Below are 17,739 nucleotides of genomic sequence, written 5' to 3'. Positions count from 1 at the left end.
CTTCTGGTCATAACTCATATGTACATTGCATCAGTGCCAAGTGCAAAAGAAAGCCATATGTTCTCCAGATCAACAGCATATCATCGCTTTTATGCCATTGTTACCTTTAAGACCATGAATCTGCTGCTCTGCAATCTGCACTGTCCAACTCTGCCTTGCATTACACAAGTTGACTTATATTATATCATCATCCCTTTGTCACTTGGGACATTATTTTGATACCATAAACGATTGAGCAAAGAGTAATCACTGTCGAACAAACAAATATCGTATGGATCGAAAGTCATAATCTGCTTCCTATATGTTGTAGATCTTAGTTTCGATAGTAGATTATTTGAGATAATTTCTTTTTTTTAAAAAATACTGTAGCACATTTTTTTTTATTTGATATATGCGGGATAAAAAAGTGGTTGAAAAATGTGTTAGCGATGCAAGCAAATAAAATTTTGGAGATAATCCAAACAATCCAGAACCAAGTCCTCACCCAATCGCCCTAGGAATTTACTTCAACTACTGCACTGATCCTGACCATCTAACCCTGATAGCAGCTACCTGTAAAGTAGATCACCATGCTTGTAAATAGAACAGATTCCAGAGAGTACGGCTGAACACTGATTATTCCAAGAGCATAATCCGCATGATTCCTGTATTGCCAGAAAGGTAAAACTCGAAAATGCATGTATCTACCCAACCATCACAAATGATTAATTGCAGTACAATAATTACTGATATCATCATGAATTCTAGCATAATACGAAGTGGGGAAAATGATAAAAACGAATCCAACGCTGTAACATCACAAATCCAGGCAAGGCTGCGCACTTCAAACCGAAATCATTGACATCAAATTACATCTTGCGGCCCGGCAGAGAGTCATGAATCAAAGGGTCATGCACAAATACCGTATTTGACAGCTTCATAGCGGCAGAAAGCATATGCCCTTCACCCGCCCTGTTCAGTAAAGCAAGAGGGAAGATTAGCTGCAGAAACAAGTTAATCTTAAAACTCGAACACAAACGTATGACCAACCTACAATACAACATCATCACTGGCACCATGGAAGAAATGAAGAAGAAGAAGAAGAAAAGAATTCAACATCAACCAAAAGGTCAAAATATCAGCACCAATATATTTCTAATATGTTATAAACCTTGGAAACTCGGTTTCATATGTATCAGAAGTTAAATTACATGCTACACCCAGTCATCAATTCACCGTTTGATCAATAATCCCCTAATTCAAGTTCATGTACCCATCAGCAAACATGTTTAAATATTTACATTGCTCATAAATATATCCTACCATTTCATTCTGCTACAAACTACTGTAATAACTTTCGAAACTTCAAGTTTTTCTCTACATGAAATCCCACAGATCAGTTGGTTGTCTTCATTTGACCTTGCAATGTCTAGGTCCTCCGACTAAATACCCAACTTCAGTAGCAGCTGATGATGCATTTGCTGGAAACGCAACGGATAAATCCGGGCAACGGGCCTCCATGTACTTATCATGCCCCGGCAAAGCAACCTCATAACTCACAAGCATTTCAATTCGAACTTCGAAAACCAAGTTCCCACTTTTGCCACTGTCGTCAATATAAGACCGGACAGCAGCGAAATCCGCCTTGATAGAGGTTTCTTTCTTCCCCGGCAGAGTAAACGGCGGAAGAGTTGTTACCAAAAGTTGCTCGTTCCCGATGTAGATTCCAGCCACGAGGTCGATACAAGAGAGAGAGAATTTTTTCGGGTTTCGAGTAGTGAACATGACTTCGAAATTGCCGGAGAGGAAGGTAGGGGTGGTGGAGGAGAGATTGAAGTTGGAGATAGCCAGGGAGTCGACTTGGAACGTGGGAGGGTTGAGAATAATCAAGGATGTAAAGATGAGGGCGATGGGGACCAAAAAAATAGCGCAAACAGCAAAAGTGACGAGGTAAAGGGCGTTGTCTGGTACGATTCTCACAGCTTTACGAGGTTGGTTGTGGCGATTGGGTGGTGGTGATGGTGGTGTTGTGGAGTAGGGGATAGAGGTGTTTGGCGGTGGCAGTGGGCTGCCATTGGTGTTTGGTTGTGAGTGAGGGGAGCGATCAGCTGTTGAGCTTTTGGGAAGAGCAGCCATGGAAGGAAGTCAGAAACAATAGTATTGAGTGGCTGGATGGTGAAGCTAGTGATACGACTACGCCTGTAAAACTTATATACAGGTGTAAAAATTTTAGGGAAAATCGTCCAAAACGTCCCTCACATTTTATAAAATGACTTTTTTCGTCCTTCACTTTTAAAAGTGTAATTTTATGTCCCTTACATATTCACATCGGTCAAATTTAGTCCCTAACTAGGTTTTCGATCATTTTTTGGCGGGAATCCATCATGTGCAAGGCACATGATTATTTTTGAAGGGTAAATTTGTCAAATTATATTTTACATAATCTAATATATAGTCCTCCACATTTTATAAAACAAATTTTTTCGTCCCTTACATTTTATAAAATGATTTTTTCATCCCTCACATTTCACAAAATGAATTTCTCCATCCCTCACATTTCACAAAATGAATATTTCCATCCCTCACTAATTATATGTGTAAGGGAAACCCTAAAAAAAAAAACCATGTGTGTGAATACATTTTGTTTAAACACATGTATATGTCTATTTGATTTTGCTTAATAATACGAATAGCATATATATATGTATGTGTCTTTTTTATTTCACTTAACAATATAATTATACGTGATCATTTGATTTCATCTAGTATTAGCTAGTAAAAAATCTTGCATTCATTGTCAAGTTGGCTAATGAAACTATTTTCGGTCAAAATACAATAATAATATGCAAATTAAGATTCTATTGGTAAATGTTAGTCATAATCATACAAAAAGAGAAGATAGCCCACAAGTTGGGTCCAATTACATGTGTTTATGCTATTATTATTAAACAAAATCAAATAGACATATACATGTGTTTAAAAAAAATGTATTCACACACATAATTAGTGAGAAATGAAAAATTCATTTTTTGAAATGTGAGGGATGGAGAAATTCATTTTGTGAAATGTGAGGGATGAAAAAAATCATTTTATAAAATGTGAGGGACGAAAAAATTTATTTTATAAAATGTGGAGGACTATAGATCAGATTATGTAAACCAAAATTTGACAAATTTACCCTTCAAAAATGATCACGTGCCTTGCACATGATGGATTCCGGCCAAAAAATGATTGGAAACCTAATTAGGGACTAAATTTGACTGATGTGAATATGTAAGGGATATAAAATTACACTTTTAAAAGTAAGGGACGAAAAAAGTTATTTTACAAAATGTGAGGGACGTTTTGGACGATTTTCTCAAAATTTTAAATGGTAACTTATAGACAGGTGTAAAAATTTATGAGTCACTTATATTAGTATTGGTACCTATAAATTCATTCAAAATTAATGAACGGATTTGGATTTCGAAGGGTCATTAATGGATTTGAATGGATTTGAAATGGTTATTAACGGGCGAATTTGAAAGATTCAACACAATTGAATTGTGATTTACACATCTATCTAACGACAAGATACAGAAACATGATTTAGAAGACTGACAAAAATTCTACTTCTACTACGAAACGTACAATCATTAAAACATGGGTTTAGAAGATGACAAAACTTCTTCTTCATGATAAGTGTGAAAGTATTCTTGGTAAAATTATTAATCATTTAATGGGAGAGATTAGGGTAGATAATGTACCACACAGACATGATTAAATCTACTTGGCACAAAAGTAAGGGGCGAAACTACCTTAAGTCAATTAATAATAATGCAGGAGAATGTGGAATAGAGGGATTCCCAAAAAAGAATACTCCTGCTACTAATATGTACACATGATGAGTCTACCTAATTACCTGAAATAGGAATTCATTAGTGGTTGTTGATAATCTACCTACATGGGTGATGTGGACGCTAAAGATAAAAAGGAAACTCTTGCTATTGTGCTGCATGATGAGTCTTCGTTCATTAACACACAACGTGGCCAACAGGGAAGAGGATAACTCCCACCATTATCATGATTCATGGGCTTCTATTGAGTCTGAGTCGAGTCGAGATCGAGCACTGCACTTATGAGTAAAAATACTTGAACTTGAATTCGTCAAATTGTTAAAAGTTGAGTTCGAACTTGAACTTGATCTTATACCTTACTTGAAATTGATCAAATTGAACTCTTGAAAGTTGGGTGCACGTTCAAGTTTGATCTTATTTTACGTTATTCGAACCCGATCAACTCGAACTCAATCGAATTTTGGAGTTCGATTTTTTTTTTTTAAATCTTTAACTTCTTTCCTATATATGTAGTTTCATAATAAGTACTTAAAAAATTATATATACAAGTCAGAAAGACTCTGATGAGTATTCAAACTTTGGTTTTTACTACTCATACTCGATTTAAATATCTTATCAAGTAGTTCGAATTCAACTCTAATTCGATAAATGTTGAATTCGAATTGAACCTTTGATCGAGTTGGCCGCAAGTCAGAGTGGAGTAGATTTGCTCAAATTACGCCTTTAGAAATCAAGAAGTAGATGATAAATATACCAACACTTAATTAGTGGAATATTGGCAAGTAAAGGAAGGGCTTGAGGAACTAGAATCAAAACCTAATAATTCAATCTTGATTCGGTTAATTTAATTATCTAGGGCTTGAGATCAAACTGGAATTGCACTATGATTTAAAACATTACATCAATTCATTCTACGTCATGATATTCTTGTGGAATCAATCAATTCGGTTTCTTATTCTCTGTATTACAAAGAGGTCCCATTCTTATTAGTCGACACCGTCTCGTCATAGTTACCTCACAAAACAAGCTAAAACCACCGTAATAAATAGGGAAAATGACCTGTTTCATCCCTTACATTTCACAAAAATATTCTTTTTGATAAAGGGTTAAAGCAAAATACAGGAAACTAAGGTAAAGGAACCATGCAATGACTTTTTGACAAGAAAATTACTTTTGTTTTTAGTACCAAAATATTTTTTGTGAAATAACTTATTCCAATAAAAAAAAATCAGCAAAATTTGCAGGCTACCCACTTGAAAGAATAGAAAAATTTTACAATTGTATTGAAAAACTAAACTCATAAGCAAGAAAAGTTAAACAACGTTATTACTTCTTGGCTAACAAAACACTGGAAAATGCTACGGTCCCTTTTGGATACGATACCCATGATGTTAATTCACTTATAGCTTAACACGTTATTTAGTGATTTAAATTCTTGAAATAATTTAAAAATTGATAACTTTTACTCCCTCCGTCCCACTTTGATAGTCCTGTTCTTTTTTTCACACAGTTTAAGAAAAAATAGTTAACTTTGTTGGAACAATCAATTTAGATAGTTATTTTTCTAAAATACCCTCACATTAATTAGAGTATAACTTTATGGAAACTTGAATTGATGGTAAAAAAGAATCAACTTTCATTAAATGGGGTAGGTTTATAGTAACAACAACTTACATTGAATAAGGGTATTTTAGGAAAATTAAAATACAACTACATTCTTCAATTGGAAAGTGGACTATAATTTGGGACAGGCGAAAAAGGAAAACACGACTATCAAAGTGGGACGGAGGGAGTATTTTATATCCAACAACGAATTTAATGTTATCAGTACAATACCCGAAAGGGACTGCAGAAAAATCTCCTAAGATGCGACCAACAATATGTCTGATGGTCCAATTTCAATCCCAAACTACTTATTTTGGATCAAGGGAAATGCTATTAATAAATATGGAGAATATGAATAACGATTCCCTATGTATACATTAGTAGTATTACTATTATAATTTTGTATCCCCCCCCCCCCCCCCAACTTCTCCTTGTCCATGGTCGAAAATCATAACATGAACTCATAATGCAGAGATCCCCCTCCTTGTATTCAATCATCAAAATCAAACGAGAAACAGAGTTCAAAAAACAGAGAAATCGACAAACAGATTAATAGCCAACATTAACACAGAAACATGCAAGCCATTGATACAGCTTCTCCTCATTTCATTCCATCAAACTAAGAATCTGTGAAGGGAATCCGAAGTTAGCAGAGAAGTTAACAAACAAGGGGGCTCTAAAATTCTATAAGAACCGTATCAAATTAAAGATTTAGCCTGAACATGGTTTAGAGCTTTACTTCGTGCTGTCAAAAATCCACAGATATACTCATCTCTCTTGAGACAACATGCCATCATATCAAATTATCAATACATCCTCTCATTCAGCAGTGTCATAGACACCAAAGCACATAGATATAATTGACAGTTTAATAGTGGCAAAAGGAATATTTGACACTTCTAAAGCTCAGACTTTTAAACAAACAAACAGAACAAAAAAATACGCTTGTTTATACAAATCTAGAATGCCAACCCAACAAAAAAAAACAAAAAATAGAAAATTCCACTTCAATCAAAATTATTGGCTCAAAAAAAAAAAAAACTGTATAATGGTAGTAACTAATATTAGAACGTCATCAACCTTTAAAAATTATTAAATCATGTGTATCAGAAGTAATGCTACAAGCTAAAAGCCCTTATCAATTCATGATATATCTCATAAATAATCCTCTAATACAGAGTCATGTGCTCATCACTAAAATTATTTACATCACTAATAAATATAGCCCACCATTCATCATCATACTATAAAACTCCATTTTTCATCTTTCTGTAGAAACCTGATCAATTTTCTAATAGACTTGGATTAGTGGTGGGCTAATTAGAAGAACTCGCAGTGTCTAGCTCCTCCGGTTAAACTCCAAGCACCACCAGGGGTTGATCCATTGGGCAGAGTATTTACCATGACCGATAAATCCGGGCAAGAGAAGACCAACCAATCCCCCTGTCCCCAGCCCCAAAAGCCACCCTTATAATGCTCTTTCATACAAATCTTCAAATTGAAATCCAGATTTTCATCACTCTCACCCCAGTCCACGAAAGCCCTAACGGTGGTGAAATTCAGAGTGATCGAGGTTTCGTTCTTCCCCGAGAGAATGAACGGCGGGAGGGTGGTTCCGGAAATTGGATAGCTCCCGAGGTAAAATTCAGCCTCCAGGTGGCTGTATGAGAGGGTAACTTTTTTGTTGGGGTTCCAGGCGGTGATTTGGGAGTCGAAATTGCCGGAGAGAAGGGGAGGGATGGTGGAAGAGAGGTTGAAGTTAGAGACTGTTAGTGAGTCGACTCGAAACTTGGGAAAATCATGGTCGAGGACAATTGAGGCAATGGAGATGTAGAGGAGGATGATGAGGCCAATGGTAACAGCTGTGGAAAGTAGGCAGTGGGAAATGCAGTTGCGTGGTCGGGTTCTTCCAGCATTGTGAGGTTGGTTGGGGTGAATGGGTGCTGGTGGTGTTGGTCGTGAGGACGAGTAGTGGTAGGAGGTGGGGGAAGGCAGCGGTGGGCGGCCATTGGTGGTTGGAGGTGGCTGAGCGGTGGCTGAACTCTTGGATGAATGATCGGCCATGGAAGAAGAAGAAGCAAGAGTTATGATAATGTGCACCATATGAACGTGTAAAATGCAAGGGAAGAGACGAACTGTTTTTGTTGCGTTATGGCAACAATAGTTATAGATAGATAGTAAAGTGCAATTCACCATCAAGATCTTGCCGTCTGGTGGAATTCAATTTCAATATTTTATTGGAAGAATTTTGTGTGGTAAAGATTGTAACTTGTAAGTCGCGAGAAATTTGCAAATATGGTATGTCAATTATTATAAAAAAAAATGCCTAAATTATTAGTATGAATTATACTACTCGACTAATGGCCGTTTGGACGGTTGGTCACCACCAAAAACTCTAAATCTTAGTATGGTGAGAGATCAAGGATTTAAACCCTCCCATCCATGAGCCACTATACGTGACATTCTAAATTCATATGCATACCGTCCCTAACCCACGCCCGCCGCCTCAGTGTAGGCTGAAATGAGAGATCTAGAATGATCTAGAATGCATTGCATCCACATGCATATCGTTCCCTCTCCCCTCCCCCCAATGTAGGCTAAGCTAAAATGAGAGATCTAGGATGCACAAAGTCTTTGAAGTTTGAAATTGTATTAAATTTGAGTATATATCATATTAAATGATAAATAAATAATTTATCATTTATTTTTTAGAACGCATGCACTTTCCGGTGTAGGATAAAATGAGAGATCTAGAATGATTTAGGATGCATAGCGTCCCTGAAGTTTGAAATCGTACTAAATTTGAATATATATCACATTAAGTGATAAATAAATAATTTATCATTTTATTTTTTAGAGTGGATACATTTGATAAAACTAAAGTTTGAAATATAAGTAATAAGTAAATAATTTATCATTTATTTTTTAGAGCGGATGCATTTGATAAAACTCAAATCTAAAATCTCAATCCATTAAGTTACTAAATTGTTAAGTACTAAATTTGAGTATATATCACATTAAGTGATAAGTAAATAACTTATCATTTATTTTTTAGACCAAGTTTTACTTAGAATATTTAGTGCCATTTAATTAATTCAGATATTTTATTTTTTGTTACAAAACGCTTTTAAATATGTTCAGTTTTGAATCCACTAAATTTAAGTGATGAATTGAATTATCAAATATAATTTTAGATTTCAAATTTCAATTTTATCAACCATGTGGTAACACAGGGAGTAGGTTGTGAACGTACCAAACGTCAATAAAGCAAAGATAGTGAGTCACAGGGAAGACAAAAATTTCCCAAATTGTACTACGTGATTAGTATACTTAGCAAGGGAAGGAATCCCTCCACATACGCATATTAATTTTTTTCTGTTTTTAGGAACATATTAGCGTTCCGTTTGTTACATGATGAATTTACCTAACTTTAACTAATGTAGAATGGTGGCCAGTCAAGAGAAGGAGACCTCCAACTGTCATTGCATGTCAAGAAAAACTAAAAGACAAAGTAATCTAACCTCAATTTTGGTTGAATGTAGACTTGTACCAAGAGGGTCTAGGTACAGGAACTGTACCCTAATACATGAAACTCAAATCAATTCTCTTTCACCGAATTAAACCCAAAAAAAAGAGCTTAAATCGATCAATTTAACTACTGTAAGATTTGCAGTCTTTTCTTGGACAAAATATGAAAAAGGAAAAAAAAGGTTTCAAAGGTCAAAATGCAAGCATCAATAACGTAGGAATCCATCCTTCATATCTCCTTGCTCTAGACTTTTACAAAGTTATCAGATGTCGAAAATTGACTAATACAATGAGTTGTGCATTACACCTTTACCATTAATTCTAAGTTCTCACCTGTTGATATCATAGATACTTGTTTAGTAATACAAACAGGCCTGACATTTATTAGTTCACAGCGTCATAGCATAGTACAATTATTATGCTTTAAGTACAGTGGAATTCAAATAAGGCTTTTGCTCATCCAACATTGGAAAGATAAACATAAACCCCCCATTCCGATGCCTATATCAATTCAAAGGATTCTTTGATTAGAGCTCTAAAGTTTTTGTTGATGATGCCCCAAATCATGTGACCAATCAATTCAATTCAAGGGTTCTCTGAATTGAACCTGCTGTGTATAAAGCAAAACTTAGGAAAAAGAGGTGAAGGAAACAAAAATGAATTTTCTTTAAATGTTTTATGTGGCCAGAACGTTAGTCAATATTAGTATCAAAATTCCGTGCGTAACTAGCTTTTTCCTAAAAATTATGGGATAGTTTGTTGACAAAGTAAACAAATAAGCAAGAAGAAGTAAACAAAACTCCATAGCTTTTCTGTAACTTTTTGGGCAACAAGACAGTATTTTAGAGGTTTCAGGGAATGACATTGAGGATAAGGGTGTAACTTGCTAAATACATATGCCTACTTCCCCCATTATTGTGCAACAACACACGTACAAAGACAAGTAATACTATCATCATGGTCAGAAATCAAAATACCAGTAACAGTCAAATTTGAACCCGAGACCACTTATCTTTTCACATGCATGAAAAAAATCAAGGGAAATGCTTTTATTGAATATGACAGCAGCAATAACAATTCCCATTTGCATAGATCAGTAGCACGATTGGTCATGTAGACTGCTAAATGACACAAATACAAACGTATGTGAGGAATGGAAACACAAGAAGTTTGGAGTCGGGATTTTTGGTGAACTTCTAACAAGAGCTTTGATAGCCCCCGTTTGGATTGCTATTTTCTGAAACTTATATAGAAAAATATACTGTAATGATTACATGTACGTGGAATAAAAAAAATGATTAGAAAATATGTTCATGCAAAATAATAAAAAAATTTTGGTAAATAACGACAATCCAAACAAATTACTTTGGACCCACACAAAATTTCGCGTTTAACTAGCTCATTCCTAAAAAATTTTAGATGGAATTCACCACTTGTTTTCAGGACCTTTAACACAAGAGAAGCTGGACAGATACTTAATACTCCTGTAAGCCTAACTGGTCGACCTGACTGCTACTCCTGGAGTTATAGTACCAATGGCCAATACACAGTTAGATCAGCGTATGAGGCAATTACAAGGGAGGGTAAGCAGCAGGAATCCAACGGGAGACTGAAGGGGGAGACAAGCTGGGAAGGAGGGAGTGAGAAAGTCTGGAAACAGCTATGGAAGTTGAAGATAAAGCATAAACAAAAGCTGTTTATATGGAAAAGTCTGAACCAAGTCTTGCCGGGTAGGGAAGCAATATACAAACGAATAGGCAAAGGTGACATGATTTGCAAGCTGTGTGGAGAAGGTAGTGAGACAGTTGAACACATCTTTTTTCATTGCACAAAGGCTCAAATGATATGGCAGATGGCACCCCTCCAGTGGGATGGAATTAAGGAACATACTGCTGACTTCAGAAGATGGTGGAGCATTTTAATGGAGGCACAAACCAGACGGGAGGGACTGGAACATATAGCTTTAACAGTGGAAATACTCTGGCAGATTTGGAAAGCTAGGAATGAAGCTGAATTCGAAGAGAAGGATAGACATCCAATGGAAGTTATCAGGAAAGCAATTAAGGATTGGGAGGAGTATCAACAAGCGCAACAAATGGAACATCATATGAGCATCTCAGAAACAGAAGTAGCACAAGAAGATGAGGAAAGGCTGAGGGAAGAGGATAATCTGCTAAACATCAGTGTTGAGGTAGGACAACATGCAGAAGGCCAAAACATGGGAATTGGAGTTACAGCAGAAAATAACAGGAGCCAGAAATGTGCAGCTTGGATACTGAAGGAGAGAAGTACTGGTTCGGCTGTTTTGGACAACTTGATGGCCATCAAACTGGCACTCTGCAAGCTAAACGAGAAAGGGTGGCAACATATCAAGATCCAAACACCATGTACTCAGGTGCTGAATATGCTACAACCCCAAGCTACTAGCAATTCAAGGCTGGTAACTCACCTGGAGGATATCAGAGACCTTAGCTCAATGTTTAGGAAATGCTCATTTGATAGTTTACCTGTTGAAGTGAATAGGCTCAGTGAAAAACTGAGCAAGCTAGCTATGCGGATACTTTAATGAGGACCTTTAGGTTCCTCTGTGGTTTAGTCCACTTTTGTAAAGCCTATGCTTGAGCCCTGCTCATATAATGTGTATGTTCTCATTAATTTTATGAATAAAATCGTTATCGTTTCTGGAAAAAAAAAAAAAGTAACAGTCAAATTTGAACCCGAGACCACTTATCTTTTCACATGCATGAAAAAAATCAAGGGAAATGCTTTTATTGAATATGACAGCAGCAATAACAATTCCCATTTGCATAGATCAGTAGCACGATTGGTCATGTAGACTGCTAAATGACACAAATACAAACGTATGTGAGGAATGGAAACACAAGAAGTTTGGAGTCGGGATTTTTGGTGAACTTCTAACAACAGCTTTAATAGCCCGTTTGGATTGCTATTTTCTGAAACTTATATAGAAAAATATACTGTAATGATTACATGTATGTGGAATAAAAAAAATGATTAGAAAATATGTTCATGCAAAATAATAAAAAAATTTTGGTAAATAACGACAATCCAAACAAATTACTTTGGACCCACACAAAATTTCGCGTTTAACTAGCTCATTCCTAAAAAATGTCCTGCAAATTGTGCGGGACACAAAAATTATGGGATGGTTTGCTGACAAACTAACCACATAAGCAAGAAGAGAAGTAAACAAAACTCCCTGGCTTTTCTTTACTTTTTTGACAACAAGATAGACGTATTTTAGAGGTTTCAAGGAATGACATTGAGGGTAAGGGTGTAATTTGCTAAATACATACGTTTAACTCCCCCATTATTGTGCAACAACACACATGCAAAGACAAGTAATCCTGTAATTATTAAGCGTGTAAACGAGTTTAAATAAGGCAAACGCCCTAATGATTAAACTTGTTTGATTATTCTGACGAATTTGAAATTTTATTCAAATTTGGTTTGTTTACTTCTCGAGTTGAAATCGAATGAGTTTTTATTGAGCTGAACTCGAGTCTACTTCAAGTAGTCGACACTTTTTACATGTGAACTTTACTAATATGCTAATCCAATAGAGTTCCAACCGATCTTAAAAGTTTATACAAATTATTGTTCAAATTTAATTTGATTAACTGGCGAATCAAAATCAAACGAACTCTTAACGAGTCGAGTTTAATTCGAGTATTGAGTAATTTGATTCATCCTTCAACCCTAATAATTATGATTAAAAATCAAAAGGCGAGTAACAGTCAAATTTGAACCCGAAACCACTTATTTTTTCACTTCACATGCACGAAAAACTCAAGGGAAATGCTTTTGAATGAATATGAGAGTAGGAACAACAGTTCCCGTTGCATAGATCAGTAGCACGACTAGTTATATAGACCGCTAAATGAAACAAATATGTGTGAGGAATGATGGTCAATAACAAACATTATTTTACGGATCCAAAAACATTATAAAATAATTCAAGAACTCTGCTTCAATCAAAATATTAACCACCAGATTAGCATCTGTATATTACTAACAAAGGTTAATAAGTCATGTGTATCACAAGTCTTACTAAAAACTAAACATAATCATTAATTCATGATCACATCTATAATCCCCTGATTCACTGTCATGAGCCCATCACTAAATTATTTACATCAGTCATCTATATGTTGGGAATCTATTGGTACTATAAAGCTACTAATAACTTTTTAAAATCTCACTAATCATTCTGTAATTCCCTTAGACTTGGATTAATGGGCTTCTTAACAAACCTCACAGGATCTAGCTCCCCCAATCAGACTCCAAACATCAGAACTTGAACCACTCTTTACAGTATTAGTCCTGACAGACAATCCCGGGCAGAAGGCCTCCAACCACGTCACTCTTCTCCAAAAACCAGCTTTATAGCGAACTTTCATTTGAATCTTCAAGTTGAATACCAGATTTTCACTCTCAGCCCGGTCCACGTAAGCCCCAACAGCGACAAAATTTGCTGTAAGCGAGGTTTCGTTCTTCTTTGAGAGAGCAAATGGCGGGAGGGTAGTTCCCGAGAGTTGATTGCTCCCGAGATAAATTCCGGCGTCGAGGTGGTTATAGGAGAGAGTAAGTTTGCTGTTAGGGTTACGGGCGCTGATGATTACGGTGAAGTGGCCGGAAAGAAGGGGAGGTGTGGTGGGGGAGATATTGAAGTTTGAGACGGTTACGGAGTCGACTCGGAACTTGGGAAGTTCCGGGTCGAGAATCATTAAGGTAATGATGGGTAGGAAGAAGATGACGGAGCCAATGGCGAAAGGTGTGAAAAATAGGCAGTGGAAGGTGCAGTTTTCTTGCCGGATTGTTGCAGTATTGTGAGGGTGTTTGTGGTGTGTGGGTGGTGCCGGTCGTATGGAGGAGTAGGGACAGGAGGTGTTTGACGGCAGCGGTGGACGGACATTGGTGGTTGGTGGTGGATGAACAGTGGCTGAGGTCTTGGATTGATCGGCCATGGAAGAAGAAGCAAATGCTTCAGTAATTCAGTTTCTTGGTGGGGTGGATGAAATTCTTGATATCTACCTATTATGCAATAAGAAGGTGGATGAATTTCTTGGTATCTACTTATTATACACAAGAAGATTTGGGATTTTACTATAGTACTTCCATTTTTTGACGTGTGGCGTGACTCTTTTTTAAAGAAGTTATGATTTTTTTTTTATTTTTCCACTATTAATTTGATAGGTCAAGACAGAACATCTGCTATATCGATTAAGACAGGAGATTTTCGCTACAAGTCATTTTGCTTAACTGCGTAGACTTTTACTGTATTTATATATTGTCTAATTTATGATCATAGGATCAAGTTTTACAAATTAATGGAAAATTTTTAACCCTTGGATATTGATTAATTATGTTTAGTTAGTAGCTAACCAACTCTTACATTTAAACTATTCCTTCAGTCCCTTAAATATTGATTAATTATGTTTGGTTAGTAGCTAACCAATTCTTACATTTAAACGGCTCTTTTACGTAATCGATTAAAGTTTCTTTTTCTATTCCTATATAAATCATTTCTCAGAGTTGCACAGGAATTTTAGCTTTCTTCCTTCCCATTTGTACTCGATCGTGCACTTGTTTCATTGCCTTCATTAATATCAAGATTAGTAATGGATTTGATAGATCCTATGCTTGTTGCCCCCTTGATTTAGAAGAGTTAACTTCATATATGGAATTTCTCTTCACAGTAAATTTTAATTGTTCTGATGCTCAATTTTTTTCTTGTATTTCTGTTTATTATGTACCAAAAAAATTTGGAGTTATGTATTCAACTAAACTACTAAGATGCTCAGGTTGTGTTTTGCACAACCGAGATACCTCTAGTATTACTATATGAGGGTGCAAAAGATACGGGAACAGAAACTCTTATTACTGTGCTTTGGGATAATTGTAGAGTATTTTTAATTTTGTCCGGTAAAGGTGGTAAGATAAGCGAAATTTTGCAAATATGGTTTGTCTCATAATGCTTACATTAGTATAATTAGTAGTTGTTGTAGTAATTCTGACAAAAAAAAATAAAAAAAATAGCAGTAGTAATTTGAAAATCAAAGAAATAGCAGAATAGTATTTTAGACCAAATAAAGAGTAGTAGTTAGAGGTGGCAAAATGGGCGGGATGGGCGGGATTTGCTTGGGTTTGTGATGGAACCGGGTCATATGGGTTTGGGCCCAATCTTACCCATATGTATTTTGGGACTAAGTTGGGCGGGATCACTTTGGGATGGGTTTAGATTAATCCCGCCCAATACCCAAATCTATTTTCTACATATTTTTTTCCTTTAATTCATTTTTATTTTTTATATAATTTTAATATTTTTGATTTATTAAATTTTTTAAAATTTTATTAAATAAACATGCAAGTGCTTTATACTCAGGATTCCCATCAAAAATTGAATTAACAAATAAAGGAAAAAATAGATATACAGTCATATTCCAACATATATCAAGATGGCCAAGGTACTTAAGGTATTGAATATTTATTCTCATCATTGTCCAAAGATGACAGGTCTAAATTGACTGAAATGTTGAAAATTCTTGTGGATAATGACTAGGAAAACTACTAGATTATATTCTCTAGTATGACTATAAAAATTGTTAAAGATAATTTTTGAATCTAAGACTCCGTTTGGATTGGCTATTTTTTCAAAAAATAAGTTTTTCAAATACAATGTTACAGTAATATACAATAACTCAAAAAACATCTCATCCATATTAGTATATCAAATATTTCAAAAAAATTTTATAGTAAAAATTTTTCATATACACTGCTATAATAAAATATTTCAAAAATACCCCCCAAAAATAGTTAAACCAAACAGAGCCCTTGTTATTTGAGCCCAATGGGTACCCAAGTATTTCCCAAGTATTCCCATCAATTAATGGGTACAATTGGGATTTGTCCTATTTTAAACCCAATATCAAAATTCAATACCCATCCCGCCCAAAGTCCCCATGGGCATGGGTAACCCATTGGGACTTGGGACAAATTGCCACCTCTAGTAGTAGTAGTAGTAATTGTTGAAGCCACAATCTTTATGCCATGGGATGTGCCAACTTAGCAGCAAGGAGTGAATCCACCTAACTCGATCAATCAATATAGGAGGAACCACCATGCCAATGGTCCGGTGGCCCTCTTGAAGTGTTGGTTAAGAGATCAAATCTCTCTATCGTATTAAACGCTAGGATTTTCTGATTTTTCAAATTTAGTGAGTTTAGGTGTAGATATAAAATGTTGGCGTTTGACAAAAGAAAATCAATGAATATAGGATGTGGATTAAAGGGAAAAGCAAATTTGTACTCTTGTGTACTATATTATAATTACTTTGCTTGCCAAGATTTTCTGCCTTCTCAAATCCAACAGGTGTGGATGTAGATATGAAGTGTTGACGCCTGCCATAAAAAATCAATAAATATAGAATGTGGATTAAAAGGGATTTTTTGACTTCTCAAAAATATAGAATGTGGATTAAAGGAGATTTTCTAGCCAGAAAACTCTTATGTAAGGACACAACTGGCACAATAATGACTTTGCTCGTAGTAAAGGGAAAGCGTTAATGGAAGATTTGAGTTGGCAAGAGAAAACTCATTAAACAGTTCTAGATGATTAGTCTATACTTAGTTTAAGGGAGGAAATCCCCCCAATATACCTATGTTAATTCCCCCCCAAAAGGTTTCTGGAAGCAGAATGAAAGACACGTAAAAACAAGAATTCCACATCAATCAAAATATTAGGCAACAGATTAACATCTGTATTTTACTAACCATAATTAATACTTCATAAACCTTAGAGAATCAATATCAGTCATGGTATCATTAAGTTATCCTACAAGCTGAAAAACCATCATCAATTCATGATCCCATCAATAATCCCCTAATTCAGACTTTCAGTGTCTTGTGCCCCATCACTAAGATCATTTACATCACTCGTAAATATATCTCATCTTTTCATCTTACTTTAAAGCTACTCATAAGTTTTTTATAATTGCCATCTCATCTTTCTACAGACTTGGATTCATAGGCTTCTTAAGAAACCTCGCAGTCCTTAACTCCTCCAATTAGACTCCAAACATCAGAACTTGATCCATTCTTTTGAGTCTTAACAGCACTGACCAATAATCCCGGGCAAGAGGCCTCCAAATATTGCACTTCTCTCCAAAAACCAGATTTGGAATGAACTTCCATTTGAACCTTCAAACAGAGTTCCAGATTTTGAGTCTCAGCCAAGTATGTGTAAGCCCTAACCGCGGAGAATTCTGCATTGATCCCGGTTGCATTCATCTTCTCTGCCACAGTAAACGGCGGGAGGGTTGTCCCCGAGAGTTGATTGGACCCGAGGTAGATTCCGGCCTCGAGGTGGCTGTACGAGAAGGTAGTTTTGCTGCTAGGATTTTCAACGGTCAGTCCAATGTTGAAGTAGCCGGAGAGAAGGGGAGGGGTGGTGGTGGAAATATTGAAGTTGGAGATGGTTACCGAGTAGACCCGGAACGTGGGAAGATCAGGGTGGAAAATCATTAAGCAGAGAAGGATGACAATCAAGCCAATGTCTAAAAGTATGAGCCTTATGCAGAAGAAAATGTTGTCCGCTCGCCGGATTATTTCAGCATTGCGAGGCTGGTTGCGGTGAGTGGGTGGTGCTGGTGGTGGTAGTTGTGATGAGAAGAATGGGCGGGGCTGGTAGGAGGTGTTAGACCGTGGAGGTGGGCGGACAGTGACGGAGCCAGAATTTTTTTTTTGGGGGGGTCAAAATTGAAATTCCATTC

General features: G+C 36.1%; 5 protein-coding genes across 5 annotated transcripts; 1 reads left to right on the top strand and 4 right to left on the bottom strand.

Moving 5' to 3' along the window:
* Positions 1 to 724: 724 nt before the first annotated feature.
* Positions 725 to 2,133, bottom strand: LOC113763661. Its single transcript, XM_027307547.1, has 2 exons — positions 1,303 to 2,133; positions 725 to 951 (listed from the first exon to the last, which is right to left on the bottom strand). Exon 1 carries the CDS (start codon positions 2,113 to 2,115, stop codon positions 1,390 to 1,392), a length of 726 nt encoding a protein of 241 aa, XP_027163348.1. The 5' UTR covers positions 2,116 to 2,133; the 3' UTR covers positions 725 to 951; positions 1,303 to 1,389.
* A 4,607-nt stretch (positions 2,134 to 6,740) lies between these two features.
* Positions 6,741 to 7,523, bottom strand: LOC113757660. Its single transcript, XM_027300810.1, has one exon. It carries the CDS (start codon positions 7,521 to 7,523, stop codon positions 6,741 to 6,743), a length of 783 nt encoding a protein of 260 aa, XP_027156611.1.
* A 2,550-nt stretch (positions 7,524 to 10,073) lies between these two features.
* LOC113757653 lies at positions 10,074 to 11,514 on the top strand. Its single transcript, XM_027300803.1, has 2 exons — positions 10,074 to 10,090; positions 10,368 to 11,514. The coding sequence occupies exons 1-2, from the start codon at positions 10,074 to 10,076 to the stop codon at positions 11,512 to 11,514; spliced, it is 1,164 nt and encodes a 387-aa protein (XP_027156604.1).
* Positions 11,515 to 13,101: 1,587 nt separating this feature from the next.
* On the bottom strand, positions 13,102 to 13,936 carry LOC113757644 (NDR1/HIN1-like protein 26). Its single transcript, XM_027300797.1, has one exon. The coding sequence runs from the start codon at positions 13,934 to 13,936 to the stop codon at positions 13,214 to 13,216; it is 723 nt and encodes a 240-aa protein (XP_027156598.1). The 3' UTR covers positions 13,102 to 13,213.
* A 3,066-nt stretch (positions 13,937 to 17,002) lies between these two features.
* Positions 17,003 to 17,491, bottom strand: LOC113757634. The gene has a single exon (XM_027300790.1). The coding sequence runs from the start codon at positions 17,489 to 17,491 to the stop codon at positions 17,003 to 17,005; it is 489 nt and encodes a 162-aa protein (XP_027156591.1).
* Between the last annotated feature and the right edge of the window lie 248 nt (positions 17,492 to 17,739).

This window comes from Coffea eugenioides, chromosome 2 (genome assembly GCF_003713205.1).
Source record: "Coffea eugenioides isolate CCC68of chromosome 2, Ceug_1.0, whole genome shotgun sequence".
NCBI lineage: Eukaryota > Viridiplantae > Streptophyta > Magnoliopsida > Gentianales > Rubiaceae > Coffea > Coffea eugenioides.
The sequence above is the reverse complement of the archived record's forward strand: the minus strand, read 5'-3'. Positions and strand labels throughout refer to the sequence as shown.

Coding starts and splice junctions, on each gene's coding strand:
- LOC113763661 (XM_027307547.1), bottom strand. CDS start 2,115: ATGGCTGCTCTTCCCAAAAGCTCAACAGCTGATCGCTCCCCTCACTCA.
- LOC113757660 (XM_027300810.1), bottom strand. CDS start 7,523: ATGGTGCACATTATCATAACTCTTGCTTCTTCTTCTTCCATGGCCGAT.
- LOC113757644 (XM_027300797.1), bottom strand. CDS start 13,936: ATGGCCGATCAATCCAAGACCTCAGCCACTGTTCATCCACCACCAACC.
- LOC113757634 (XM_027300790.1), bottom strand. CDS start 17,491: ATGATTTTCCACCCTGATCTTCCCACGTTCCGGGTCTACTCGGTAACC.